The sequence below is a fragment of the Anolis sagrei genome, chromosome 2, assembly GCF_037176765.1.
Source record: "Anolis sagrei isolate rAnoSag1 chromosome 2, rAnoSag1.mat, whole genome shotgun sequence".
Taxonomy (NCBI): domain Eukaryota; kingdom Metazoa; phylum Chordata; class Lepidosauria; order Squamata; family Dactyloidae; genus Anolis; species Anolis sagrei.
This window is the reverse complement of record NC_090022.1, coordinates 229,203,512-229,231,507: the sequence shown is the minus strand read 5'-3', so window position 1 is coordinate 229,231,507 and position 27,996 is coordinate 229,203,512. Positions and strand designations below refer to the sequence as shown.

The 27,996-nt window shown below is 39.7% G+C and overlaps 1 protein-coding gene across 10 annotated transcripts in view; it reads right to left on the bottom strand.

Moving 5' to 3' along the window:
• Window positions 1–1,710: 1,710 nt before the first annotated feature.
• The window catches only part of NTRK2 (neurotrophic receptor tyrosine kinase 2), a 208,467-nt gene continuing 182,181 nt past the window's right edge, over window positions 1,711–27,996 (bottom strand). For all 10 annotated transcript variants that reach the window (XM_060762108.2, XM_060762112.2, XM_060762111.2 and 7 more), the window contains 2 exons: window positions 10,061–10,219; window positions 1,711–9,435 (listed from right to left, as the gene is read on the bottom strand). In XM_060762108.2, the coding sequence (XP_060618091.2) occupies window positions 9,250–9,435; window positions 10,061–10,219 (345 nt within the window). In that variant the 3' untranslated portion in view covers window positions 1,711–9,249. The remainder of the gene's footprint in view (window positions 9,436–10,060; window positions 10,220–27,996) is intronic.

Here is a 27,996-nt window from a genome sequence, read left to right as displayed (position 1 = left end):
TTTGTCATGCTATGTATGACCCAAAAGTTACTACTGTATAACAGATGCATTATTCTGATAGTGGTGGAAGTGGAATTATAAGGACAACGTATCTTGACTATGCAAGTTGGACATTATGAATTATGTGCTTTGTGCATCCCATACTTTGCATTGTAGTTGTGCATCATGTTATGTGCATTGTACAATGGTGCCTAGTCATTTATTCATTTTGAGCAATTCTGTTATTTTTTGCAGGGATTGCATAGTGCCCACACAGCTTATCTCCACTTGTAGATATGTATGCTATGCTAAGAGGGTGTTGGATTGCAACCAGAATGAATGTGTATCTTATGTCTCTCCTATTCCAATAATGGTTTGGGTTGAAGCAAGAGTGGGCAACATATGGCCCTCCAGGTGTTGTTGTATCAGCCCTGACCAGCAGAGCAAAGCAAGAAGAAAGTTGGGAGCTGTAACAATATCTGGCCCACTGGCCTTTCCTGACTTCTAGGTTAACAAGTGAAATAAATCATAACAGAATGAACTGTGTATGCAGGAAGCTATCCGATATTGCATCAGAGTATTACTCCATTTTTTGTCAACATGGAATTACAATGCTCTATATGTGGAACTTGTTTCCAAGAGATACCAAATCTGAACAAATTTTAGGGGAATCAAAAAGGTGCCAGAATATGCATCATTTTGCTAAAAAATGCAATTTTCCAAGCCCTGTACTGTAGTGATAGTTTTGTCATATATAGATAGTTTTGATCCATACATAATATTATACTCCTAGCCAACAATGTGCTTCTACCTATTACTTATTTTTTAATTTGTTATGGATTTGGTACCTTATGGAAATAAACATATGGTTTCAAATATTTTAGGAAGATATCAGGGATCAAAGCTGCAACCTCTGCATGTGACATACTACTGAGATGCAACCTTTCCCCAGGTTTCTCAAGTGTCTAAGGAAAAACTAAAGATCTGTTTGTTTATAGGCTGCACACTATTGCACTCTGCACATAATAAGACAAAGGAACATATTTCTGTAATTTAATAGATACATTAAACTATAGCTCAATAAAATAGCAAATCTGTTTGGGTAGGACCAAGATAGGTAGATGTGTGTATAAAGCAGAGAGGGAAAATGGTAGTGAAAGGATATTTTCCAGTTTCGCCAAGGAATACCCAGTGTTGCAAGCTGTATTTCGGAGGCAGGAACTGGCAAAACCACCTCTGAATATATTTTTTGTCCAAGAAAACCCTCTGAAATTCATAGGGCCATCATAAGTCAACAGAGGACTTAAAGGTACACACACACACACACACAACCTGGAAAAATGGAAGGGGTGTTGCATGAATGCCTCCTTGCATCAGTGGCCAAATCTGAAAACAGCTCTGCAAACCATCAGTTGATCAGGTTAAGGAAAGGGGGAAAGGGGGAACAGCAGACAGAAGCAGATAAGAAGTAAATCCGTAGTATTTTGTGCAAACTTTGCTCCCAAATACTACTTGCATGTGAGTTCCGAGGGAAAATGGAATGTAATTTTCAAAAATGGCCTTGGAAAAAGCCTTTTTTGATGTATGCAAAATCCAATTTTAATTGTTTCCAAAGTAACTTCACTGAGCTCTGTTCTCAATAGAAAATATTTCTGGACCTTTTTGAAGAATAGGATATGCAGGCACCAATTCACTAAAGTGCTGCAATTTCTGAAGTAATAGTCACTGTAATGGCTTTTAAGATGACGTTGTTTATTGTTGGACATCATTTTCATTAAATACACTTTAGTACAAGAGACTTTCCATGTCAGGCTGAGAGAAGCTGGTCACATGATTCACAGACAAAACTTTTGACATTGCTACTCAGGCATCACTTCAAATTCAGCCAAGATGCAATAGGTCTTTTTTTTTCTTCTTCTTTTAAAGCAATGAATGTTGATAACAAAGTGCAAAACAAGAACCACTAGATATCTGTACGGAGACACCACATTCAAATAAAAATAAATTAAAAAGGCGGGGGAATTAAGAGAGCTCCAAACACCAGGTCACAGTCTGTGTGACAATATAGATATTCATATTGATATCTAAATCTTCCTCTTTCTCTCCCTCACATCCGAGAAGGAGAAATATATAGAAAGATCTAGAAACATATCTATATACATATACCTATGTACATATACTATAAGTGGTCCTTAGCACTGGGATGAATACTTTCTGAATAAAATGGATTTGTGATACACTCAGACCCATACTAGGCTTAACTGCTGATTTACAAAACATTCTTAGCTGTTTATTTAACATTTTGGTTTTAACTTTATATTACAGAAAGATTCATAAAAGCTGTATGTAAGTCTCTGGGAAATTTGATTTTTGTTCTCTTCTATCTTTCTGACAAACAGCCCTCAGCTGCTTCTGCTACTGTTTTAGCCAATTACCCTCCTTAAATCTTCTCCCAGCAAACAAACAAACAAACAAACAAACAAAATCATAGACCTGGCTTTGAATGCATAGACAGTAAAGAATAACATATAACTATCTACCAATTCCCGATTCTTCTCCTGAGACATATGTTAAAAGATGGCAAAAATAGTCACTTTGTTGCTTGTGTGAAATTCACAGTGTTTTCCCTGCAACATACATATTTTTTTTTGCTTTACTTTTGCAACAAATGTATAAAAATTAAATTAAAATGAATGTTGAATAAGGCTCTGGATAGGATCCCTTGGATCAGAGCTGCAGGAACTTAGCCCTGGTAAGAAAAATACTTCTTTTTGTGCTGTCAGACCTTCACATTTTAGCAGCGAGCCCCAATATACAAGCTCCCTTTTTGTAGCGACATTCATAATTTGTTCACAGGCTGTGAGAGAACCCCTAAGAAGGCAGTCTTAGTCATCCAATGGTCCAGTTCTGTCATTAGGCCGTTTCATGACCTCATATTGGTTTGCAAAAGTCCTGTCAGTCACATGTATTCTCAAAAACCCCATGCTATTTTATTTAAAGAGTAAAGAGAGCAAGTTGACCTTTCTATGCCCAGAGCTTGGTGCTGGCCACAGGAAGAACCACCTCTATCATTAGTAAGTATGGATGGCTTAAAAGTGCTATCTTATGCATGTCTATTCAGATAGCAGTTCTGTTAAATTCAAAGAGGATTAACCCCAGGTAAGAATGAATAGAATGGGAATCCAAGGCCTTCCTCTACACTTATCAAAATATTCTGTAATACTGTTCTCTGAAGCTGACTTGGATGCTGTGCGGGAGTTCTTTTGGTGTGTAGACAGCCAAGTGGCCAAGAACTCATTGGGATTGCCAATGCTGCTGCTGTTTCACTGGGCAAAAATCAGCTCCCTAAGCTAAGCCTTGATAATGATGTAATAATTTCTGATGAGGCAATCACTGGGCACCCAGCCATGTGACCAACAGAACTGACATCATCAGCAAGGGTCGGCTAAGGAGCTGCTTCTAGCTGGTGACACAGCGCTGGGCCCACATCTCAAAAACACTTGAATTTCTCCGGAGCTTCCTGGAAGCGTTGGAGTAAATTCAGGTTCCCCTAATTTTGGATTAACTTTTGATGCCAACCATCTGTACATAATATGAATCTTTGCAGCAGTTGCAAGATGAGTCCACTTTTTTGACCCTCATTTAGCTCTCAGCTTGACTTGGAGCAAACACATAGATTGACATTTCTGTTGTGGACCACAAATGGCTGCTTGCTCTGGGCAGCTGGGGTCCAGAGGATAATTGAGCAGGAAGGGACTTCATTGCTCACCTAATCCAAACCCTGTCTGAATATTACTAAACTTTAGCAGAGATGAGAAATAGGTGAGTGTGGTCACCAGATGAGGTTAGAACTCTCCATTGGCTCTATTGGCTCCTGTATGGTGATTGTTTCTGGATAATTATTTAGAAAGGTTATCCTCCCTAGAAGGAGACTGGTTAAATATATGACTCCATTGATTTACCATAACTCACACATACACACATCCCAATAGCTAGCTGACTGGTTCACTTTTCCATGTGGGGAGTAAAATGCAATCAATAATTTGTGGTGTTCATTTTAGTGGATGAAGCTCAGCAACAATAGTAATTGCGGTTCTGGACCCTAGAGGGGTTCAGAAAGTAACCTTCTCAAATGGGTGCTATTTATTGCAACGATTTAGTACTATTTTGAAAATAAACAAAGGATTACAATAAAAAATGATTCCCAGAATTCCCTAGACAACACAGTCAAAGAGGAAGTTCTGACCCCAAAAGTCTAAATTCCACCAAAAGATAAGGTCTGAGTTAATAAAACAATATATTATTGTTTTTTTTGTTGTTGTTGTTATTATTATTATTATTAATCTCTGAGCTAGTTCATAGTTTTTCAGCCTTTTTTTCAGCCCCTCTCCAATACACTCAGCAATCCTTCCCCAGTCCATGTGACTGGTTAAGTTTCAACAGATCTACAGTTTTTAATCAGATTCACAGAAATTCAGTCCCAATGGCTTATTGAATCCATTTTATCCCTTATCTGGTAACTAAAGAGTCCATTTTGCTCTTAGAAAAATACTAATGCTACAAGTGAATAAAAATCACAATGGGAGTGAGGATTTTTATTTCCCTTTTTAAAAAACAATTGCAAAACAGACATACCCATTCAATACCTCTAATCAATTATATTTAGACATTTTAGGCAAATGTTTATAGCTTTGCAATTATAATGAATCCCCTTTTGACCCCAAGGGAGAAGGTTAAACCGATTTGAAGTCAATCAACAGATGGAATAGAGAGGTTGGAGCTGTTTGTGTGCATTAATAGCACAACCCTACAAAAGTGTATTTAAAGGTTAACTCCATAGCTTACAATGGTGTTTACTTCCCAGGTATATGGTTTTCGAATTGCAACCTTGGTAAATAATATGACCTAAATCTCAACTAGATAAAATATATGTAAGTGCTTATTTCTCAAATTCTCTTTAGCTCAGCCTGCCCTAGTTGGCTGAGGCTAGCAATTGGATTTAGGCCGTCCATTTTTTTTTTTACATATTCTCCAGTTATGCAGAACTTCATGCATGTTAAGTACTAATCTCCAATATAGAAAAAGGGAACATATACATTATTTAAAAAGCAACCCTAAGGGAAAAAGTAAATAAATGGATTTTGGTTACTTAGCTTACTCTATATCAAGTCAACCTATTGATCTTACAGTCTTCTATACATCTCCAGTAAGAATATTTGTGCAGTGTACAAACATTTATACATATACACACAATAACGTATGTCTGTATATGCATAAATAAATGAAATATTTATAAAACACATATACAGGTATGTACCTACTGTGGCTATTATACACAAATTTATGTAAACACACCCATCCACACATATGTATGCAGTGTGTGTATGTGTGTGTTTGGAAAATAGTCAATAAAGGTTGTCTCTTCATAAATGGGACCTGATTGTCATATCAGTGTAGAGAAGGTTAGTAGAAGTTATAGTCGTGACAATGGACACAGTAGATTATTTCCCTTTATCATATATTTCTTTTTCTTATTTTCTTCTATACTATACTTAAATGCGCTTCAATGAACCCATTCAAATGTTGGTTTAGCTTTAGTTAATTTACATCTTTCCTATGACAACAGCGGAGCACATTTCAGCCAAATGTTACAGGAAACTGACTGTATAGAATATCTGATCCTTTAACACAGAGATATGCCGATGCTACTGCACACTATATTATGATATAGTATTTTTAATTATTCTATTATGCTTTTCTAGTAAGTAAAAAAGCGATACCATCTGGTCAAATTTTACATTGGTTTTGGTATACAAGCCTTCAGCAGTCATAAAATATATATATGGTTATTTTCAGGCTGAAATCATAGTAAAAAAAATTAGTATTTAGATTTTTTAAAAATAGTACATTTTAATGATGTTTGCTTCTGTACTAATCCCTCTCCATGGGATTGCAGTCTTTTGGTTTACTCACTTTTTGATTATAAAAAAAAGATGTTGCCAATTTTTTGGTTGCTCTTTTTTGTATTGTTCTCCCATTTCAGACTTGATTTGTCGCAATCCCTCTCTCCCATAAAGTGGAAGTGGAATATTAATTTGTACACTAAGGAAAGGCAAACTGGAGTGGCTTTCCTTAAATATTCTTGCTATGCCTTTAATTAATGTTTGAAATGGTAGGTCTTGCACCTTTTACAGCCTCCTGTTAACTATGGCAGAAAGATTATGTTTAACGATTTCCTCAATATTCATTTCTATTTTTGATGATGTGATTTTACTTGTTGATTTTAATAATTCTGGTTTTGATTGTTTGGTTTCAATTGTAATTGTTTATTTGATATATGTGTGTATGGCATCAAATTGTTGCCTGTTGTAAGGCTGCCTTGAGTCCCCTACGAGGTTATAAATATGATAAATAAATAAATAAATGACTAGTTCTCATGCTTCATTCTTTTCTTTACATTTCACATAATGAAATTCTATTCTTTTACTATAAAAGCCAAAAGAAAGAAAAAAGGAATGCAAAGAAAAACTACAGCTAGCCATCCACATTTGCTGAGGCTAGGAAACTTAAAAAAAAACACAAATAGAAGCTTTCCTGAACATAAATAAAAACTTTCCTGAACAGTATGTATATATGATGAAACATCAGAGGTACAGATGGAATGTGGAGAGGAGAACAGTGCAGGTAATATAATAATACCTTGTATTTGTGCTGGGAGGAACTTCCGCTTGAATTCCACTTTTTCAGCTAATTACAGAAAACAATGTACTTTAGCCTCACAATTGTGGAAGCAACTGAAATTGAAATGGAACATAATATCTAGACAGATGTGCCTCTTAGTAGTCTCTGATATCTCAGGTTTTATTTCTCATACTTGTCACATATTGGAAATGAATTAGATGGACACAAATCCTCATAGAGAAATAGGTTAAACTAAATGGTCAACTGTTTCCCCTTTCCATGTTAGTTCTCCAGCCATCACTGAAACAATTGCCAAAGTCCATGTTATATTAAATATTCCTCATTGTTTAAAAAATCCTGTTCAAATCTTATTTAGGACTTAACATAGATGTATAGATATATAGAGATATGGCTTTAGAGTTACATTGTTAAATGCTTTGTTCACCAACTTTTGTCTATGACATACGAGAGTCCAACTTCACCACTATTAAACATTTGCTATTTTCATTTAGATTTTGCAAAAGAAAAGATCGATATCTTTCCAAACTGCTGAAGGAAAGAAAGCGCCTCAATAAATAAGAAATGCAAGCAAAACATATTATTAAACAATCATAAGAACACTTAAAAAATAAGTGCTTAACTTCTTAAATAAAATAACAATAACAAAACACTGACAAGCTGTGCGTTTATGACTCCATTTGTGTTATTTGAAATGTTCCTTTTTGTGGCAAAGCCACTTCCATCCTCAGAGAAAGCAGCGTCGCTTTTTTTCTCATCATAAGAATCCATGGTAAATAATAATAACCTGACATGTAGATTCTTAAACTTCCCATAAATATTGGTCATGAGCCTGCCATCTTCAGCCCAACAGCTGCCTCATATACATACAATGCCTATCAATCTTAAATCAATTGATAAATTATATAATTTCCACAATACAACCTCTTCATCTGCCAGAAACTTGTTCTGAGCTCCATACCTTCACACTAGGAGCCCCCGGTGGTGCAATAGGTTAAACTCTTGTGCCGACAGGACTGAACACTGTCAGGTCGGAGGTTCGAATTTGGGGAGAGTGTGGATGAGCTCCCTCTGTCAGCTCCAGCTCACAATGCAGGGGCATGAGAGAAGCCTCCCACAAGGATGGTAAAACATCAAAACATCCGGGTGTCTCCTGGGCAACATCCTTGCAGACAGCCAATTCTTTCACACCAGAAGCGACTTGCAGTTTCTCAAGTCACTCCTGACATGAAAAAAAATTCTTCACACTGACCATCCTGCTTTTTTCTCTCTAGAGTTTTCCTGAAACCATTTCTTTTGCACACTATAGAATCTTCAATACTGGTATACCAGCCTATTGCACCTGTAACAATCTACAGATGCTTGAATGCAGCTAGTATCATTCCTACCACTAAATACATGTTTTCCTTCCTATATGTGCTATGCCTGTTTGGAAGTGCAATGAAATGAGAAACTCTTTTCAGCACATATTCATTGACAAGGACCATGCTGGGTTTGGTTTGCATAGGGAAGGGGTAAAAAGGGAAAGAAAAATAGGGTCAGGTAAGGAGTGTGCCGTTGAAACAGCAACATATAAAATAAGCTTCATCCATATCTACCTCTTGTCCCATTGTAGCAAAGGCTTCATATTTTCGGAAATGGCCATGGAGATTAAACTGTATATTATTAAGCTCTAGCTCTCACTTACATGGTAAAAGACTAGCTGTGGAACAGTTGTATCAGTAGTATCAGAAATCTCTATAGTACGATCAGAAGGGGGGTTATTCTTGCCTAGATGAGCATTGGGCGATGCAGTTTCAGGGAAATGGAGGCAACACGTTTTACTCTTACACAACAGACCATGTTGAAGCATCCTCAGTGCAAAATATGGTAGCACAATTCAGAATCCCTTTACTCTTCTCTGAGTATCTCCCAGGGAAAAGATTGGAATTCCTTTCCTTTCACCCAATGATTACATTATATTTTAAAATGGTACACTGGATACAATTAGTTCCTTTAGTTTCCCCATAGAGTAGATTATTCTGTATGCAGATTTCTGTCCGTCTGACTTGATCTCAGCTTGAAAAGAAAAAATCCTTTAGACAATGCCAATCTTCCATGTTCCACCAGGATGCCAAAGCAAATGAAGTAGAAATGAATTCATAGAAGCTCCAGATATCCGTGCAGTAAAAGTCACCAGGTTCGAGTCAGGTTTTCCCTTTTTTTATCCAGATCAAAGGCATGAATACAACAAGGCATTGTTAGTTGTGATGGTCTTTTGATATAACAGGTCAGGTTGTTAAGGCCTTTTGTCTATGCAGAGTTATAGTAATGCAGAAGCCTGATTGAATAGAAATCGAAGGGTGGGGGAACAGAGAAACAAAGAACGAAGGAGAGAAGAGAGACATGTCAGTAATGTCACAAAGTCAACACTCTGTCTACAGAGGGAGAAATGCACACAGCTTGCCCTTTGAAAGCTTCTCCATATCTTTGTATTTAATACTGTTGGAGTTAAGAACACATTGTAATGGAGTTTAGTGGCAACTGAACACATTCATTCACGCACTCCATCAGAGGAAATGCTGAGAGTTTCTATCCTAGGATATCCAGGTAGACTGGGGAGGCCTTGGCCAAGTTCTGGAGGAGGGAGTGGATTTCTTTGATGTTAAGCCTCATGTGAGGCTCCCGCTGCCAGCACCCCAACATCAGATCATAGACTTCCTTTGGGCACGTACGGGGTCGCTGTAGGACACGGCCCTGAGTAATGCACTCGATGACCTGGAGACACAGAGAAAGGGAACAAAAAGAGAGCATTTATTCTTTTCCTGCTGATTCACCAGACTATCACTTGATGCATGTCAAGACCAACTCCCAATTTGCATTTGCTGAACATATTCACACTCTTTTTACTACAAATGTCTTGAAGGAGGTTCCTGGGTCCAACTAAACTAGATAAAATCAATCACAGCTTCTTCTTTTGTATCCAATGCTAGGCTAGTGGGAAAATTGCAAGAGGTTAGAAGGGTACTGCTACTGCAGAGGTGAGCAAAGGTAGCCTTCCATATTGTTGAACCACAGTTCCCATAATCTTTCGCTGCTGCCTTTGTTGTACTGGAGTTGCATCCAAGATCTAAAGGGCAACAGCTGCCCAACCTTGAACTTATGGTTATGGAAGTCGTGACAGGACTAGTACTCTAATTCAAAAAGCTAAGATCAATGAGCTGTATAAGGACTTGTGATCCTGCTTGTGTGAGAATTTATAAGATGGCTCAATGAACAGCTTGCACATGTTGAATGAGACTATCGTAGTGATGAAAACTAAAGTTTACAAAGAGGTAGAAGTTTTGGATTAGCAAGTTGACACAACAGGGTACAAACCATTGTTGCTATACCAAGTACGCACCTCATTGTTTGAGAGCTGGTACCATGGCTGCTTGCCATAGGTAAATATTTCCCATAGGACAACTCCAAGACTCCAGACATCACTCTCTGTGGTGAATTTTCTGTACATGATACTCTCAGGAGGCATCCAACGTATGGGGAGCATGGTATGCCCACCAACCTGAATGAAAAAGTTGAAAGGAAATTAGATGGCATTTTGAAGTTAGGTGGCATACATTAACTAAAGCACAAGGTCCCACATCCTGTATTGGAGATCCTAAATCCTATATTTGTAAGCACTGTGATTATGATATCATGCAATGTCCTAACCCCACAACCCCGACATACCAGGAAGCAGCCACTGGGACTAATTGAGGTCTGTCCCCCTTTTGCTCAGGTCTGTCGCTTCTATTTCCTCTCATGCGACAGACAGAATCACAACCCCTGTTGTTGTTCCCCTTTGTGATAGATAGTGCTTACATGAGGGGTATGAATGTCATCCACATACTTTCCAGTTGACAGGGGAGCAGACCCCCAGTGATCACAGCAGTTTTTTCCTAATAAATTGGGACTAGGGGACTTTACTAATCCCTACATAGCCACTAAACCAAAGGTTGCATAGGCATCACAAATATAGAACAATCAGTATGTGACCCTAGGTTACGCATTAGCAACTGCCATAGAGGATTCAGGCCAATGTGTTTTATTCTTCACTTTTTCGCAGAGGATCATATCATCTGTGACTCTATATTCACATCCTATTATATATCTGGGACCCCGTCCTTGTGCTTCTTATGATAATTCTCATTAGAATGGATTACTTTAATTCCCTGACAGTATTTTTGACATTATCAGGAAATGTTAGAGTACTCTGAAATTTTCTTTTAGACGTAGAAGATATTAGCAAAGCCTTGCAGAAGTTCAACTGGGGTTCATTCAGCATTTTCTTCCAGATGTGTGTCAGAGTTTAATTATGGTGCAAATCAAACATCATGTTTTTGACATGCAAGTATATCCAGTGCTACTGATCTACTTGTGAAAAGTACCTCTGCATGTACTTAAGGATGTATGGTTTTCACAAAACCAGGACTCACTGCTGTTTTCCAGAAGCTAAAGCAGATGGTCAAGTTACATTTATTCTTAAATGCCATCCAGATTACAGATAGTGCACTGAAAATGTATTGGTTCAATGCATATTCTTCATATTCTTCCTGCCCAGAAAGTATACGTTTATTGGATTTATATTGTGTTATTATCCCAATGATAGGGTGCAAGGTAGCTCACAAAAATGTGAAGTGTAGACATCAGCAACACAAAATTGAGCACATTTACCCATGTCCAGATGCACACACAAGGATACACTTTGGTCTTTTGTACAGTATGGCCTCTGTATCCATTGGACCAATACCTGTGGTTTCATTTATCCCCTTCTGAGAAAATATTGTCTTTCTAAGTAGTTCTAAGTCCCCCATCATGACTCCATGGTATTCTTGGGTTGTAGGTCTTTTATTTTAATAGGGGATGGATACATACACACACATACACACGAGGGTTCAATGAAAAGTAATGCCTCCACCTTCGTTACTTGGGTTTGGATGGGAATATTTTAATAAATCAAACATAGAAATAATCCTTAGAATGTGCTCTTTAACTACCACTATTCACTTTTCCACATTATCACCAGACAATTGGATACATTTCTGCCAACGATGAACAAGTTTTCTGAAGCCGTCACAGAAGAAGTCGACACTCTGTTTCCACAACCAGCATCTCACAGTTCTCTCAACGTCTTCATCAGAAGCATATCCCTGCAGATCTTCTTTCATTATCGGGAACAGATGGAAGTCAGACGGGGCTAAATCTGGACTGTATGGAGGATGCCGTACACTGATGAGATCTAGTCTCTGAAGTTCTGCTGTGGTGGCATGTCAAGTGGGTAGTCTGGCACTGTCATGCTGCAGGAAAACATTTCCCTTTTCCTTTTGGACTCTTGTTAGCCACCGTTTCAAAGTTCGCAGTGTTGTGATGTAATGCTCTGAAATTATTGTTGTTCTACATTCAAGGAAATCAACATGGATAACACCATCTGCATCCCAGAACACTGCTGCCATGATTTTTCCAGCTGAGGGCTGTGCCTTGAATTTCCTTTTCTGGGGTGAATCTTTGTGTCAATATTCCATAAACTGACACTTCATCTCCAGGTCGTAATGGTGTACCTACATTTCATCTCCTGTCACAATTGAATGGAGAAAGGCATCACCTTCATTCTCATAACGAGAGAGGAGTTCCTGGCAAATTTCAAGTGTGTGCGCTTTCATTTCAGGCATCAGTATCCCGGGTACACATCATGCACAGATCTTCCGATAGCCAAGCAAAGCAATAATGTGACCCACACGTTCTTGTGAAATGCTGATTATGCTTGAAATTTCTCTCTGAGTGATATGATGATCATCCTGAATCAATCTGTCAACCTTTTGGTTGTGAAACTCAGTGGTTGCTGTCACAGGACATCCAACACTTTTTTTGTTACGCAAGTCAGATGTTCCCACCTCAACATCTTTAAACTTGCTTGCCTAATGACGCACAGTACTCACATCAACACAATCACTATAAACAGCTTGCATTCTCTGATGAATCTCCTTTGGGGTGACACCTCCTGCTGTCAAGAATTCAATGACTGCTTGTTGCTTAAGTTTCATTGACCGACTGTCTGCGCAGGGTTCCATACTTCACATTTTAACAACACAACCATTCAATGCTAAGGCTTCCCACCAAAATGGAACTGTAGAGGAGAGTCTACTGAACAAGCCAGTACCTGCCACATAGCAGTACTGCCATCTGTTGAGGAGTTGCAAAGGTGGAGTCATTACTTTTCATTCAATCCGTGTGTGTGTGTGTGTGCCCTATTTAAAAAAAACCTTCTTCCACATTGAACATGACAGATCGTAACAGCTGCCTTCAACCAAAAACCTGACTGCAGGTCTTCAAGAAACTGCTGAAAATACATTTGCAGAGCAGACTCTGCCTCTGGACAGCTTGCATCAATAAAGCAGTGAATTAGAGAACTGACAGATGTCCATTTAACCCTATGATTTTATAGATCATTTAAATTAATATTTGAAGCTCTCCCCATCCCTCTTCCTTGAACATGCATTCATAATGAAGAACTCTCAGGTCAAGTCACAATAGACAATAACCAACATCATACGCATAGATCATAGAGTTGGAAGAGACAACAAGGGACATTTTAGACTATGAATTCTTCTTCTACAGGAGATTTCTGGGATAAGCAACAAGGCAGGAGTGGACCCTACACTGCTGCCCATCTCTGGTCTCAACTGCAGACATTACCACCATTAGTTCTGCATATCTGGGATTCAACCCAAATGGGACAGACCATTCTGCTGCTCTCTGATATTTCTTGGACTTACAGAGCTCCCCAGGCACACTGTGCTGACTATCAAGGGTGTCAGAACCAGACTGAATGGGTATGATCTGTTACTAAGGATGTAAAGTCTAGTGTTCATAATGCATTACCAATATGCATCTCAGACACAAACATGTACCCAGTTTCTGACCTCTTGCTCTGAGAGGTGGCAAATAGGTCTTTAACCCCCCCCCCCCAAAAAAAAGAACAACAAAACAAAACCAAGACCCTTGGAAATGCATGGCTGTACACCAGAACAAAGGGCAAGTGCCATTAAAACATTATTAGTTGTTAGAGGGTTAGGTTCATTAAATATTAAGTGGTTCTTAAGCTTGTTCATCATATGGGATCTATGATTGCTTTGATTCAGTGGGTATATATGGTTGGGCCTTTAAAAATTAATGCAAACTGCAATTGTAAAACATGTTTCTTTTTTATTGAGGCTTTATGACTATTTAAGGTTTATCACTGCCATATGGAATGTAAAGGCCCCTAATAAAGAGTCAAATTCTTCTTCTTACTAGCTGCCCGAGAGTTGCAAAACAATGGCATTAACACAGGAGAAGATTTTACATGTCTTAAATGCATATTCATGTAATCACACAACCACAAAATTTATTTTAAGATGCTTGTATTTCTTTCACTTACTGACTCCACCACCAAATTGCCCAAAATCATTTGGGTGCCAGAGGCTGGCATCCTTTTCTTTTCCTGTATACAGAAGCCAATTGGAAGTTGAATCTTGTCAACAGTAGTGATGGGGGAATGCCCTCCATAGCATTGGAATATCCAAGAAAGGTGGTGTGTGGCATATCTCCCTCTAGTGAATTGATGTTAGGTCAGAAAGAAGAGTGCGAGGCTCTTTGGGCACAAAAATGAGCCAGCACTCTCTATTGTATACATGAGACAGGCTGACATAAAGTCCACTTAAAGTCCCATTATCTCAAATCTCATAGGAGCCTTCTACTCTTCGAAGAGGTCATCCTCTCTCAAGACTTGAGGTGGGCCTTGTATCAGCTTGCTCACATGCTACTCCCTCTATTGCCTTTTGAACTGAGATAGGGAATCAGCTGCACTCACAACAGATTGACCCCCATCTGAGACCATTTTGCTCCCTACCCAGGGTCAGTCTGTTGTGAGCAGACAACAGACTGATTTTAGGGGAAATGGCTGCCAACCACACCCACAACGGATTGACCCTGGAGCATTTGGTATGCAGCAAAATAGCCTCAGACTGAGAGCTATAATTATGAGTGTGGCTCATAGCCACTCTTCCAGTTCTCAGCTCCACAGATGATTGGGAAGCATGTCATGCTTGATGTGTGATTGCTGGAAAGGGAGGAGGAAATACAGTGTCATCACACCAGATAGGATCCCAGAAGGCAAATGCCCATCATTTGGTATGTGAGGGAATTTTGCTGTTTGCTAAATTCTTGGGCATTGGTTTGTTAGAGCACAGCTGGGCTCCTCTTTCAACAACAAGTTTTGGGGTATAATGAATGCACTATGAACATTATAGTTCCTTTTATTTGTATTTTTTTCAAACTGTTTTAACCTGCATACAATTTTGGATCTTTCATCCAAATGGCTTTGTTTTCAGTTGAATGCTGCAATGGTGCATGAAGATCAAGGCTAAATTTAAATGGTTTCATGGGCATTGGACTGACATTAGACACATCTACTTGACAATAACTACCACTGAGTTCAATAGGCTGGTGGCTGAATATATGCATGTGCTAGTAGCCTCAGATACTCCATCAGTTTTCAGAATATAGAAAAATACATTTGTGAATACAGACCTAAATTATTTTGGTTAATCCCAGTTTGGGGAGACACACTGAATAAATTGTTCACCCAACTTGAAGACAAAGCCAATTCATTCATGGGATTTACTGTAGTTCAGTGGTTCTCAGCCTGTGAGTCTCGAGGTGTTTTGGTCTACAACTCCCTGAAATCCCAGCCAGTTTAACAGCTGTTAGGATTTCTGAGAGTTGAAGGACAAAACATCTGGGGACCCACAGGTTGAAAACCACTGCTGTAGTTGATCATAAAAGTGGTATTGAAGCTTGAAACTCTTATCTTCCAGCCAGCACAGCCAGTGTTGTAGTCCCTCAAAAGTAAGTTGTAACTGGAAAGAAAATACACAGGGCTATGTGCATCACAGGCCCCTCTGCCTTTCTCAGTTAGAAGAATAGTAGTAAAGGAGGAGTGTGTGCCTTTCTGTTCTCACTGGTAGCAATAACTTAAGCAACTCATAGTTGAGTCAACTCTAACTGCTTTATATGGGGAGGGCAGTGACAACATGGATCATAAAGCCCCCTCATTCTTACAAACAGTTTCCCCTTCCCCCACAACAAAGCAATACTCAGAGGGACCTCTGCCATTTTTAATCTCTCCCTTCATTTCCTCTTACAAGGCACATTCATGTCAGTAAAATGGCTACCTGTCATTCAGCTCTGTATGCCACTTGTTTAAAAATAAAGAGCACTCCTTCTCTTCTCATTCATGGCCCCCTCTACTGCTGCAGTGACACAAAATGCTGCTTGCTTTGAGGGGGCATGCTCGAAAGACATCCATGGCATTGCATACTAATTGGCATACTTTAATGACTCCTTTCCCTCGTGCTCCGTCTCTTATCCTCCCTGCCTGTTCCCTTCTCCTGAATTGCCAGCTCCAAGCACATGAAGCTCGCTACCATGGAAACGAAGTCTCTAAATGCGCAAAACTCGCCACATCAACATTTTGAGCATACTGCTGGTGAATTCCAAAAATACACAGTCAGCTGGGGGGTAGGCACAGGGAGAGTGGTTGCCTTTATGGACAGTGCTGAGATCATTGCAGATTGGTTATGGTTAGGCATTAAAGATGCACAAATATGCACCCCATTAACAAACCATGCTGAAATAATGCCTTATAGCAGCAAAAATGCAGAATGTACTACAGACCCAAGATATTATGGCTAATACACTTCTCATTTTTTTACTAAGGTAGCAACAAGCACAGCTGCTGTCCTCAATCCAGGACACTTTAATTAGACAACGTTTTGGGCAGAAATTAATCAGTAAAGATTTCAATATGTCAAACCTGTTCATCGCAACATTTAACATGTTTTTGGATGGATATACAGGTGTAACAGAAATATAAGCATGAGAAGAGGAAAGAGAACTCATTATATCGGTGGATCAAGACTTTCTGGAAGGGTGCCAGATGATGAAAAGTGAGTATTTATTGGCTTTGTCTGGCACTCAAGCTATTTGCCAAAGCTTAACTGTGTGGGCCTCAGATGACAGCTTGTGACTTCCATGTCAATGAGATGGTGAGTCTACACCAGATTTTAGTCTGTACTTTAAAGGAACTACAGATATCTGAGACCCTCCTAGATTCTGCACGTCCTAGGTTCAGCAACTCCTAGGTTCAGCACTTTGGAGAGCTCCATTAATATTCAGGTTAAAACTGAAGAGTAAATTCTTCAACCTACTGACCTAAAGGACTGAAGTACCCTTCTGTCCTGTACGGAAAAGCCTTACATCAATACTAGAGAAGGGATAGTGTTGATCCTGGCCATAATATCTGTAAGATTATAGGTAACATAGTCCAAACAGTTTTTTTTTCTAAATTCTAGACCTTCTTCGTAAGATGCATTAGTTATTGTATGTGAGTTTTTTTTTTTAGGACCGAGGCTATTCTAATTCACTTTATTTTAATTCACTTTGCAGTGTTTTTCTGGGGAAAGGTTCTCAAAAGCACACCCCCACCCCACATATGATTTCTCTCTATTGTATTTCTCTAGAGCAGCTCCCTCACAAAGCTTTCAGAAAGTGGAGTAGTTTAAAAAGTACTTTCTGATTTTTTTTAAAAAGGTCAGTGCTGAAAGAGAGTCTGTCTCTATCATTAGACCAAATGAGTGGGATGCTTCAAGGAGCAGATCTGGGAGGTTGTGAAAACACAGGTTCCTTATTTCACTGCCAGGAATAGGAAAGAGATCCTTTGGAGAATTTCTGTCCCTTGTGGCATCTTTTGAATAATCTACATCTTGGTTGGATGAACTGTGTCAGAAAAAGGGCAAAGTCCATGGGCACAGTGGCCAAGAAGGAAGAGTGCCCAGCAGGTTCTGTCTTTCTTTCTTTGCCATTGATTAATGGTGCTTGAAGAAGGGAAACTATTAGCATTGTGCAACAAGGGTATTTGGGCCTTTGACTCCTTGTGGAACTAGTTACCTGCCTTGAGCCATCTGGACACTCTTCCTTGTCCCCTGCTGCCCAAGTAAAAGCACATTTCTTTAGAAAGGAAAACAATAACAGGACATGGCAATCGATTTTCAGGCAAGCTGTAATAAATGAGAGGAAGTTTGGAATGGTAAGCAAACATTTTCCTTGGTGTGCATTTCAGGGACACGTACTCTGCACAAGATAGTCAACTTTGATGTTTAAATAACTTCCTTCTAATAACTGTAATTTAACCTGCCCGTGCCCAGCAGTCTCCGGATTCCTTTAAGACTTTGGGCGGGTGCTTCACAGAAGGCAGGGGAGCGTCTCCATGTAATTAAAATTACAGCTGCAGAAATCGGCTCATGGAGCTTTCAAATCTTGGTGCCAAAAACAACAGATCTGCTTGTGAGAGCAGACCTTTCTACTCTATAAGCTTTGAAATGAAAACTCATGATGCATAATGATAATGAATCTGCTGCTTAAGACTGGCACAGGAATCAGGAACAATCGCATCTGGACTTTCCCCAGCTCTACTGGAGTCTTCCGGCTCACCTTCATAAACTCTGCTTTCTTCACTCAATGTAACGGAAGCTGGTGGCTTCCAGGTTACTGACTTCAGTCTCAATTTTAAAGGAGCCATCCAAGTGCAGAACTCATTTTGTGTTAGCACCGTGAATGGCTTATTTAAAGTTTGAACTAAAATAGTGATCTGCACACATCTGTGTCCTAGGAATGTTTTACCTTATTCATATCCCTCATTAATTAATAAATTATGTTTTGGCCAAGATAATGGCATAAAGTTATGCCATGGAATTATACCCCATCTCTTTCTTCATCATCATCACAAAACCTGGTGTGTGTTTTTTTAAAAAAATGAAATACTTTATGTTCAGTTCAGTTGCCAATCTCTTTAAATGTAAAAATAAAGTAAAAGAAGGAGAAATACAGTCTGGTAACCTATTTATCATTTTGCTTGGTTTGTTGTTTTCCCCCCAAGGCACTTATACAGAAGATGACTCTAAAGTGAAGGAGGTAAGACTTAGAGTGTGTCTGTAGGGGAAGCCCTTTTCATTAGGTCAAAAAGAAAGCCAGCCATTACAGGAGATTTTATCCCCACCTTTAAAGTCTCCTTTGTCATATTTGAACATCCTCCAACATGATGCAATCATCATGACATCCAGTGGAGTTGAAAATCAAATGAAGAGAAGGAAGGAGCTAATTTCACTCGAGTACCATTTGCCAAAATAGCATCTCATAAGAAGCCTTCCAGTGGTGACCGTTCAGTTCAAACACCCATGTGGTTGCCTTGGCAAGCTGCTTGACTCCTCAATAGCTCACTCTAGCTTCTCCTGTGTGAGAGCTTGACATTGCTCACCCACACAGGTATGCAGCTACACAATGACAACTAGACCTGCAGGTGTCTGCAAAGATTGACATTTCTGGAGAGATTGAAGGGGGAAAGCAACATCTTCCTTACATTGGCACTCTTGTGTTAGCATGGACAGCTCAAGTCCCTAGCACTATTTAAAGCCTGGAAGCCAGGAGGGGATAACAATCCTGCTGTCATTCATTAGCTCTTCTTAATGAAAAGGCATTTTGTGCTAGGAGCCTGCAAAGCAAGCTCACCCGTCTGGGTTACTGACAAGACAAACAATCAGAATGAACACCGACAAAGCAGTCAATAGAACTAAAGCTTTGAAAAGTTACCTTTGATTAATCCCTCAGCCAATGCATCTGCTGGGTGGGGGATTTGGGGAATTGTATCCAGAAAGCAATTTTCAAAGCATCAGTGGAAACATGGAAAGCTGAAGTCAACTTCTCAGAAACAAGAATCAGGTAGAGGCCAAAATCCTGTTAGTGTCTACATGTGTAAGTTCAAGATCATGGAAGTGGACTTTTATGCAAGGATAAGCCTTCTCAGACATAGTGCATCTGACTGCCTCTTCTGCATGTGCCAGGATAACAGGGCTCCTTTGGCTATAAAATCACTTGTTTGATCATTGTAGCTTAATCAGCATTGAACTTTACATGTCAAGATTGATGCTACACAACCTCAATGGAGGATGTCAACCAGTGCTGGCTGTGGCCCTGTGGGGATTTTATTCAGAAATCAAGGTGCTGAGGATGACATGCAGGACTCTAAAGGAGCTTGGGATCTTGAGACTTAAAGGAATACCCTCCCTCCCTATGTGTATTTGCCAGAGGAGCAAGGATCAACCTGATGCAAGTCAATGGCAGGAACACCAGGAGAAAAAGGCAGGATTTATTTTGTGTGTAGATGTTATTATTGTATTTTCTTATTATGTGACAGACTTCTTTGGGTATATCTACACTGCAGAATCAATGCCACTTTAACTGGCATGACTCAATGCTATGGGATCATGGGAATTGTAGGTTGGTGAAGTCTCTATAGGGACCACCAAACGCAGCGCCTAAACACAAATCAAGGAGCATGAAAGGCACTGCAGACTTACTCAGCCAGAGAAGTCAGCCATAGCAGCGCACTTGATGAACCAACCTGGACACACACATTATTTGAGAACACAGAAATGCTGGACCACTCCAACAACTACCATGTCAGACTACACAGAGAAGCCACTGAAATCCACAATCATGTGGACAATTTCAACAGAAAGGAAAAACCATGAAAATGAACAAAATCTGGCTACCAGTATTAAAAAAAACCTCTTAAATCGGAACAGTAAATAAAGAACAACACTCAAAAACAGGGAGATTCCAGATAAGAAACAATCAGGGTCAGCTAATCACCTAGCAGCAAAGGATTCCTCCAGGCAGTAAAAAGTTAGACCTTGGAACTGCTAGGCCATTAAATGCTAATCAAGGTGGCCAATTGAAACATTTACACCTACCTCAAACAGGCAAGAGTTCTTTCTTCCACCCTGGACATTCCACAGAATGTTTATATATATACCCCCATTTTCCTAGTTTCCAACAGACCTCACAACCTCTGAGGATACCTGCCATGGATGCAGGTGAAACATCAGGAGAGAAAACTCACAACAATCCAGTGATTCTGGCCATTAAAGCCTTCAAGAATACATAGAATTAAAGTCATTTCTTCAAATTCAAATGCAAGTTCTTCAAAGAAAAGATGTGAGCTTGGAGAAACAACAGGACAAGATCCTGTATCTCTACCCTTTGCCCAGGCAGTGACCAAGTCCCAGGAAGGGCCACTGTTGCTACTTACTCATGCAAAAGGAAGCAGAGAAGGAAAATATGGCTGGTCTTGGCTCTGAGGGGAAGCAAAAAAGGCATATCATTTTTCCTTTCTCCTTTTATGATGAGACCAACTGCGGATGCCAAAGTATCTTGGTGCTTTGTCAAAATACAACTCCTATGATTCCATAACACTGAGCCAGGTCAGTTAATGTGGTGTTAAACTACACTGTTTCCGCAGTGTAGTGTCAGCCTACATCTTCCATCTCTGCATTGCCTTTCTAGAGATTACAGTTGCTGAGGATATGTTTTATTTTATAAAAAAGTCTAGAGAATAGCCCCAACCTCCCAACAAATAGATATATGCTCTTGCAAGCCACATTTAAGTGTTCATAAAGTGCACCTGCCATTGCATTGAACAACATGCTTAAAACTTGCCGGCCAGCATTTCCAGAAGCTTTGATGCCTGGCAGGCCTGGAGCCAGGATTTCAATTCGGGAGGGGCTGAGTTTGTTTTGGGGGGGGGGGGCTGAGTCTGAGTGAAAGAGGGTCTACCCTAGCAAACCTTTTGTATCGTTACCCCAATACCCCCATGCATATGGGATATATTGAGTATGGTGATCAGATAATTATATGAATAAACATAACAGTTTAAGTAATGCACCATAAGGCCTTTTCGCGAACCACAATGAGAATTTCAGGGGGGGGGCTGAAGCCCCTCAACCCCCCCCCCCCCCCGGCTACATGCCTGATGCCTGGGAAATTCTAGGATTTATAGTCCAAAAAATTACTTTTACATACTCTAAAACCAAAAATTTCTTTAGAAGAAAGAGCAAATATTTCTAGTTGTTATTCTGGGTGATCTTTGGAAAACTAGAAAAACAGTCTCCTCTGTGTGAATCAACCTGTCCCTTAAGATCCACGGATGGGGATCTCTTGTACAGCTCATTGTCTTCTGAGGCACAGTTGGTGACAATGTGCACAAAAAGCTCTAAATATGGCAGCACTCCCCACGGAGGTAGATGCTCTGTCCCAAGAAAATAGGTTATTTCTTTCTCCTTGTGTGTCCTGTCAAAAATACAAAACATTCCTTTTCAAATAAGCTCTTTATTTTGTGACTTAATTTAACTTCTTTATTGTTAGCTTTTTCTCTTTTGTGGGTCTTTCTTTTTTTACTCTGGATGCTGCTTTTTGTCTGGCACTTTTATTTTAATGAGGAATTAATTTTATTTTTATCCTTGGGTTTTTCAGACACAGGATTTGAAGTGCTGCCAATCATTGTTCTTCCACTGTAAGCTAAAAGGAGAATTCCCACTAATTGTGCTTCAGGGCATCTAATGCTTTGCCGGGGCGTACATTTCATTATGTTCCATCCACACAGCCGATGGCAACAGAGATAGCAAAGTAGACAATATTGCCCTCTCCCCTGTGTCAATTTGTCATGACCACATCAGATGTTGAAAAATAAATAGTAGGACCAGCCCTGCTTAATACTTGGATGACAGTCCACCACAAAATACCAGACTCTACAGGCTACGTTTCAGAGGAAGGAATTGGCAAACCACCCTTGAGTATTTATTGTGAAATTCTGTTAAATTCATGGGGACAACATAAGTCAACAGGCAATTTGAAGGCACATACCCAAACAAAGACACATGCCCACTACTACCACATCTCTTGACAAGTAACAGATCCTTGACAAAGGAAACCAATTGAATCAGCTGCTGAATGTAAAGTCAACACTTGTGAAAATATCAATGAATCACTGGAACTATTCTGGCAAGCACTAGCTATTGTATTTAGGCAATATTGTATTATGGAGTGAGATGTAACAATTTGCCCATGGCTTCCTTGAGGATTCATTGTTGAAGCAGTGGTTTTTGTGACTCTGCAGTTTTCTAATGTAAGGAGCTAATTGCATAAAAGAGTGTTTATCAATTTTAACATACAAGCAATTGTTACTTTTACAGTATGATGGCTTCAATTCACATGGTTTTTTTGTGAAATAGGAAACTGAGGTACTATAAATACACTTGGATGGGGCATTGCCTATGAATGCCTAGTACTCTGGGCTATATTTCTGAGGAAGGAACTGGCAAAATCACTTCTGTGTACTTATTGCCTGAGAAAACCCTATGAAATTCACGGAGTTGCCATTAATCAACAGGTGGCTGATTCAAGTTTTCTGGGCTGTATGGACATGTTCTGGAAGCATTCTCTCCTGACATTTCACCAACATCAAACCTCACAACCTCTGAGGATGCCTGCTATAGGTGTGAGAATGTTTCTGGAACATGGCCATAGAGCCCAGAAAACTCACAGCAACCCAGTGATTCCAGCCATGAAAGCTTTTGACAACACAATCAACAGGTGACTTGAAGGCATATACACATACAATCACACAAGATCACTACTGCCACATCTCCTGACATTCAGGACCATTTCATAGATTACAACCATACATGTAAGTAAACATTATGGACCTCTGAAATATTTTTGGTTGTTTCCCACTGCATCTGAAAAACTTCCTTGTTCTATTTTTTTAGTTTATGTCAAATTGTTTTGTTTTTCAAAAATCCATCTACAAAGCTACAGAAATTGGTTACATCCGCAACCTCCCATTTCTCATATTTAAAGCATTTCTCCTTTCATTCTTTCCAATTAATTGTCTCCAAAGGATGTTTCTTAATGTGAGAAGGGAAATGGTTAGTCAAAATTAACACAATATGATGGTCTCCTTTCCTAATTCTCAGTCTCTTGCTCTGTTGGCAATTCCTGCACAATTTTAGTATTCAGGCCACATTGTATTATGTTCCAGCATGATGACATGGCATGTTTTTAATTTCTAAATTGACTAATTACCATGAGGAGGACTGCAGCTAGGTCTTATAAATGTTTCCTGAGATATAAGTGCTATTGTGTTCAGTGGGATCTCTTCCTGAGTTCAAAGCAGTATTGCAGGCGGAAAAGCAAAATGGTTCTATAGTTGGTAATTGTAGTGAAAAGAAAAGTGGTGGTTGCTAACTTCCACTTCCACAGGGGAGAAGTGGCTCAGCTCCAGGTGTTGTCCAAAGCTTTAAAGGATTTTACCAAACTGCTAAATCCTAACTCCCAAATAGATTCAGTCTCTTGAATGTCATCTTTAAATTTCAGCATGGATTCACCAAGTACCACTGACAAAGAGTGATCTGCAATATATCATTGTCTTCCTCAAGGACTTGCGTTCTTACAAACTGCATTGCTGTTCCATTCTTTCTGCCCTTTACAGATGTTTTGCAGTGGGAAAACAGAGGCTGATTAAAAATGGATTGAGATGAGAGATGGAAAAAAATTTAAATTGTAATTGGCTGTCTCAATTAAAATACATTAGGAAGCATGAAAAAGTGGACAAATTTCCATGTGACAAAAATCCACCCCAAGTCACACAATCTGATAGAAAATAAGCATGTGGGGGGAAAATATGTGGAATTTTAAAAAGCTCAGTAAATTGGGGCAGAGAAATTTTCACATCCCTGATCACACTATCTTTACAATTTCACTGTAAGATTCTGTGAATAAGACACCATGATCAGTGTGGAGTGTTAGCCATGGGGAGAAAGACGGGGGATATAAATAAAGATCGTAATAATAATAATAATAATAATACTATAATAGCATCCCTTTTCATATTTCATTAGCTGTTTAAACGGATGCCTTTAAGAGGAGAAAGGGAGGTATGCACTTAAGACAGTATAAACAAACACATAATGAGTAATCTATGTTCTTCTTGTCTTAAGGCTTGGGTGGCCTGGGTTTCCGGGACGGGGGTAAACAATCATTTCATTATATGATACTTTGCTACACAGGGTAATTAAGATATTTTCCCACCCTATCTGCTCTGCTATTCCAGGCAGGCTCAAAACAAACAACGCTTGTGTCGCTAACACCATGCAACGGCACAACATGCCAATTATCCAAAGGTTATCTCTCTCCACAGTTGTCCCTGCAGCGTCACTTAACAGCTGTGCCTACACAGTCCCGAATATTATTAACAATCTCACTATCGGAGCGCAAGGAGCTGGCCTTGTTTTCATTGTAAAGGGAGAAGCTGCAGACCGTAATCTAGGATGCAAAGTAATATCTCAGCAAATCACTGCAAGCATCTGGAGTGCCAGTTTCTAACACGTTAATAAGCACAATTATCAAGGAACTGCTACATTCTTTTCCACTGTGCATTGCCAAGCTAAAAAATGCACAAACCAGACAAATGAACAACTGATACAACAACTAGCAGCAGAGTATTTAGTCAAAGGATTCAAACTTACTGGGTGCTACAGTTGGTCTACTGTGATTGTGTCATATTCCATCACTAGGTTTTCCTAAATATGATTCCCTATGAACCAAACCTACGAATAACTCTAGCCAACCACATTTGGATAATCCTTGCTTTGCTAAATGTGCTTGGAAAGGTACCTGTTTGTGCCTTGTGCTTGAGACACAGAGGAATGAGAAACTAGGTCAGTAAGTGAGCTTTGGGCATTGTGCTACATCATTGTCTTGAGGAACAGGGTATGTTGAATTCTACAATCAGCCCTCCATATTCACTGGGCTTAGAGATACAGGGCTTCTGCCAAAGAAGGGAAACCGCACATTAAAATGTGGGTTTTAAAAAAATATTTGAGAATACACCTTCCTAGGAATCCAGCAGAAGTTGGTCATAGAGATTCCTAGATATGTGTTCTCTCTAAGAATCTCTAGGTCAGTGGTTCTCGACCTATGGATCCCCAGAACTTTTGGCCATCAACTCCCAGAAATCCTAACAGCTGGTAAATTGGTTGGTATTTCTGGGAGTTGTAGACCAAAACACTTGGGAACCCACAGGTTAAGAACCACTGCTCTAGGTCCTCCTCTGCTGGAAGTTGACCACAGAGTCAACACTGGAGGACTAACAACCTCATCAGATGGGAGGAATTCAGCATCCTAGGATGCTTTCACCCTGTGTAATGGACGGAGCTCCACGCCGGCCATCACATAACGTTGTGTGACTTCTAGCAGAGGCCCTGTCTCCAAACAGAGCAAAAGCCTTTCTGGATGCTTTCCCCACAACACGGGAGGCTTCCTATGTTGTGCTAGCTTGGGTCTCACTGGGAGGGTGATGCTTCCCCCACATGTCAGGGAAAGTGATACTGAGAGGGAGCTATACATGGGGCCTTGCTGCTCCTCTCCTTTCTCAGCAAAGCCAACCAAAGTGAGACAGGCCTTTATGATGAGGCCCTAGAGATTCCTTGAGTGACCATATTAATCAAATCTGTGAATAATCAAGTTAAACCACAAATATGAATGGCTGACTACACTTGCAGCATAGATCAAAGCCTTTGTGCAACTTCAGTCTTACAGTTTCATCATAAAGGCCAAGCGAAACGTCCCACTTTATTTGGCATCTGGGAGGAAAGAGGGAGCAGTGGAGCAAATCTATCACCTTGCGTGCAGCTCCTTTTCCGCGATGCTTTCCCTATCACATGGAGAAAGTGTCGCCCTCCCAGCAAAGCCTCCCTTGCTGGGAGGAAAGCATCTAACAACACTTTCACCCTGGTTGGGGGTGAGACTACCGCCAGAACTCAGATAACAGCATGTGATGTCCGGCATGGGGCTATGTCCTCTAGACATGGTGAAAGCATCCTAGGAAGCTGAATTCACCCTGTGTGATGAGTTCCTTACTCAGGTCAATGGAGACATCTAATGAAATTTCTGTATGATGGGGAAGAACCTTCCCTTGATTCAAGTGCTGGATCGTATTGTACCCTGTTCTATTGCCTCATGCTCTGCTGTGTATATTGAAGTGAAAAAGTGGTGGACAAGGAATGGATGAAAAGGAAAGATTTTCAATCAACTCCCCAATCTCTAATTGCCAAATATGCATTGCTGTGGTGAACTGATAGTTTCCATGTCAGTGGATAGTGAACCTACTCAGTGTTTAGTCTGAACCTTAAAGAAGCTATTCAAGTATTCCACAAACAGATTTAGCACCATAGTAAACACATATGAAATTCTGTGTAAAACCCAAATTTTCACTACCTGACTGACAACAGATTCAGCAGCCACTGCTGATACAAGGTTTCAGCTATTATCCTTCAATCGGGAGTTGCGGAGATTTGGAAAAGAGCTAAACTTTCAGATTTTTTAGGTGGTTTCTGACATTTTGGTCTGAAATTTTGCATGAAAATCAGCCTAACAACAATCAAATTTTGGAGGTGATTCAAGAGAATTGGAGCAACTGCCAAGTATTTGGGCACAAAAAGTAGGCTTCAGGGGCCACAACTATACTACAGGCTGTCATCTCCCTTATCACTGCCCTACAGGAAGTATTGCTTGTCAAAACTACAAATATGACACAAAATTTGAGTCTAAAAACATCTGGGATGAAGACTCCATTTAAGGTACCTACTGAAATAGATTTAAACAAGTTAATAGTAGGCTTTTTCCACACACAGTTGCAAATCAGTTTGTCTTCTCCATCCCAAGTTCCCTTGTATAATGTGATGTAATCAAGTGGCTTGGAAACCCTACGGTTCCAAAAGACAACATATGACAAAAATCTAGTTCAGATGTTTTTTTAATTGCTGGGTCTGGATTAACGAAGCAACAAACAGACAATGCAAAACAAAATAAAAGTCTTCTCCTTGGTTCCTAATAAAAACAGCTGTATGAAAATAAATACTGTCCTTGTGTGCCATTTCCTCTGACTTGCCACTAACCATATGTAACAATTCACTTTTGAAGCCTGCTGTCTCAGATAATAGAGCTGCTGAAAATAGGTTCTGTCCTCTCACAGAGTCATCCCACTAAATAAAGAATGAGCTGGCAGAGATGGTTAAATGTTCTGACCATAGTGCCATATGGACATGACCTTTCATTTACTAGGGATCAAAGCCATTAGCCCATGACTCGCTTCTTTGCAATAACCACAGCCACTTGCCTCATTAGAGGAAGTAACAACAAAGACAGCCATAAATAATCAGTTTGCATTCAAGCTTTTATCTTCTCCAAAGTCCCTTGTATATTTAACAAATTGGTTCAGAAGCAATGACTTAACCCTGCTCTACAATGAGTTCAGAATTCAGACAAATACACAAGGACAGAATTATGTCATCATCAGAAGGCAGACAC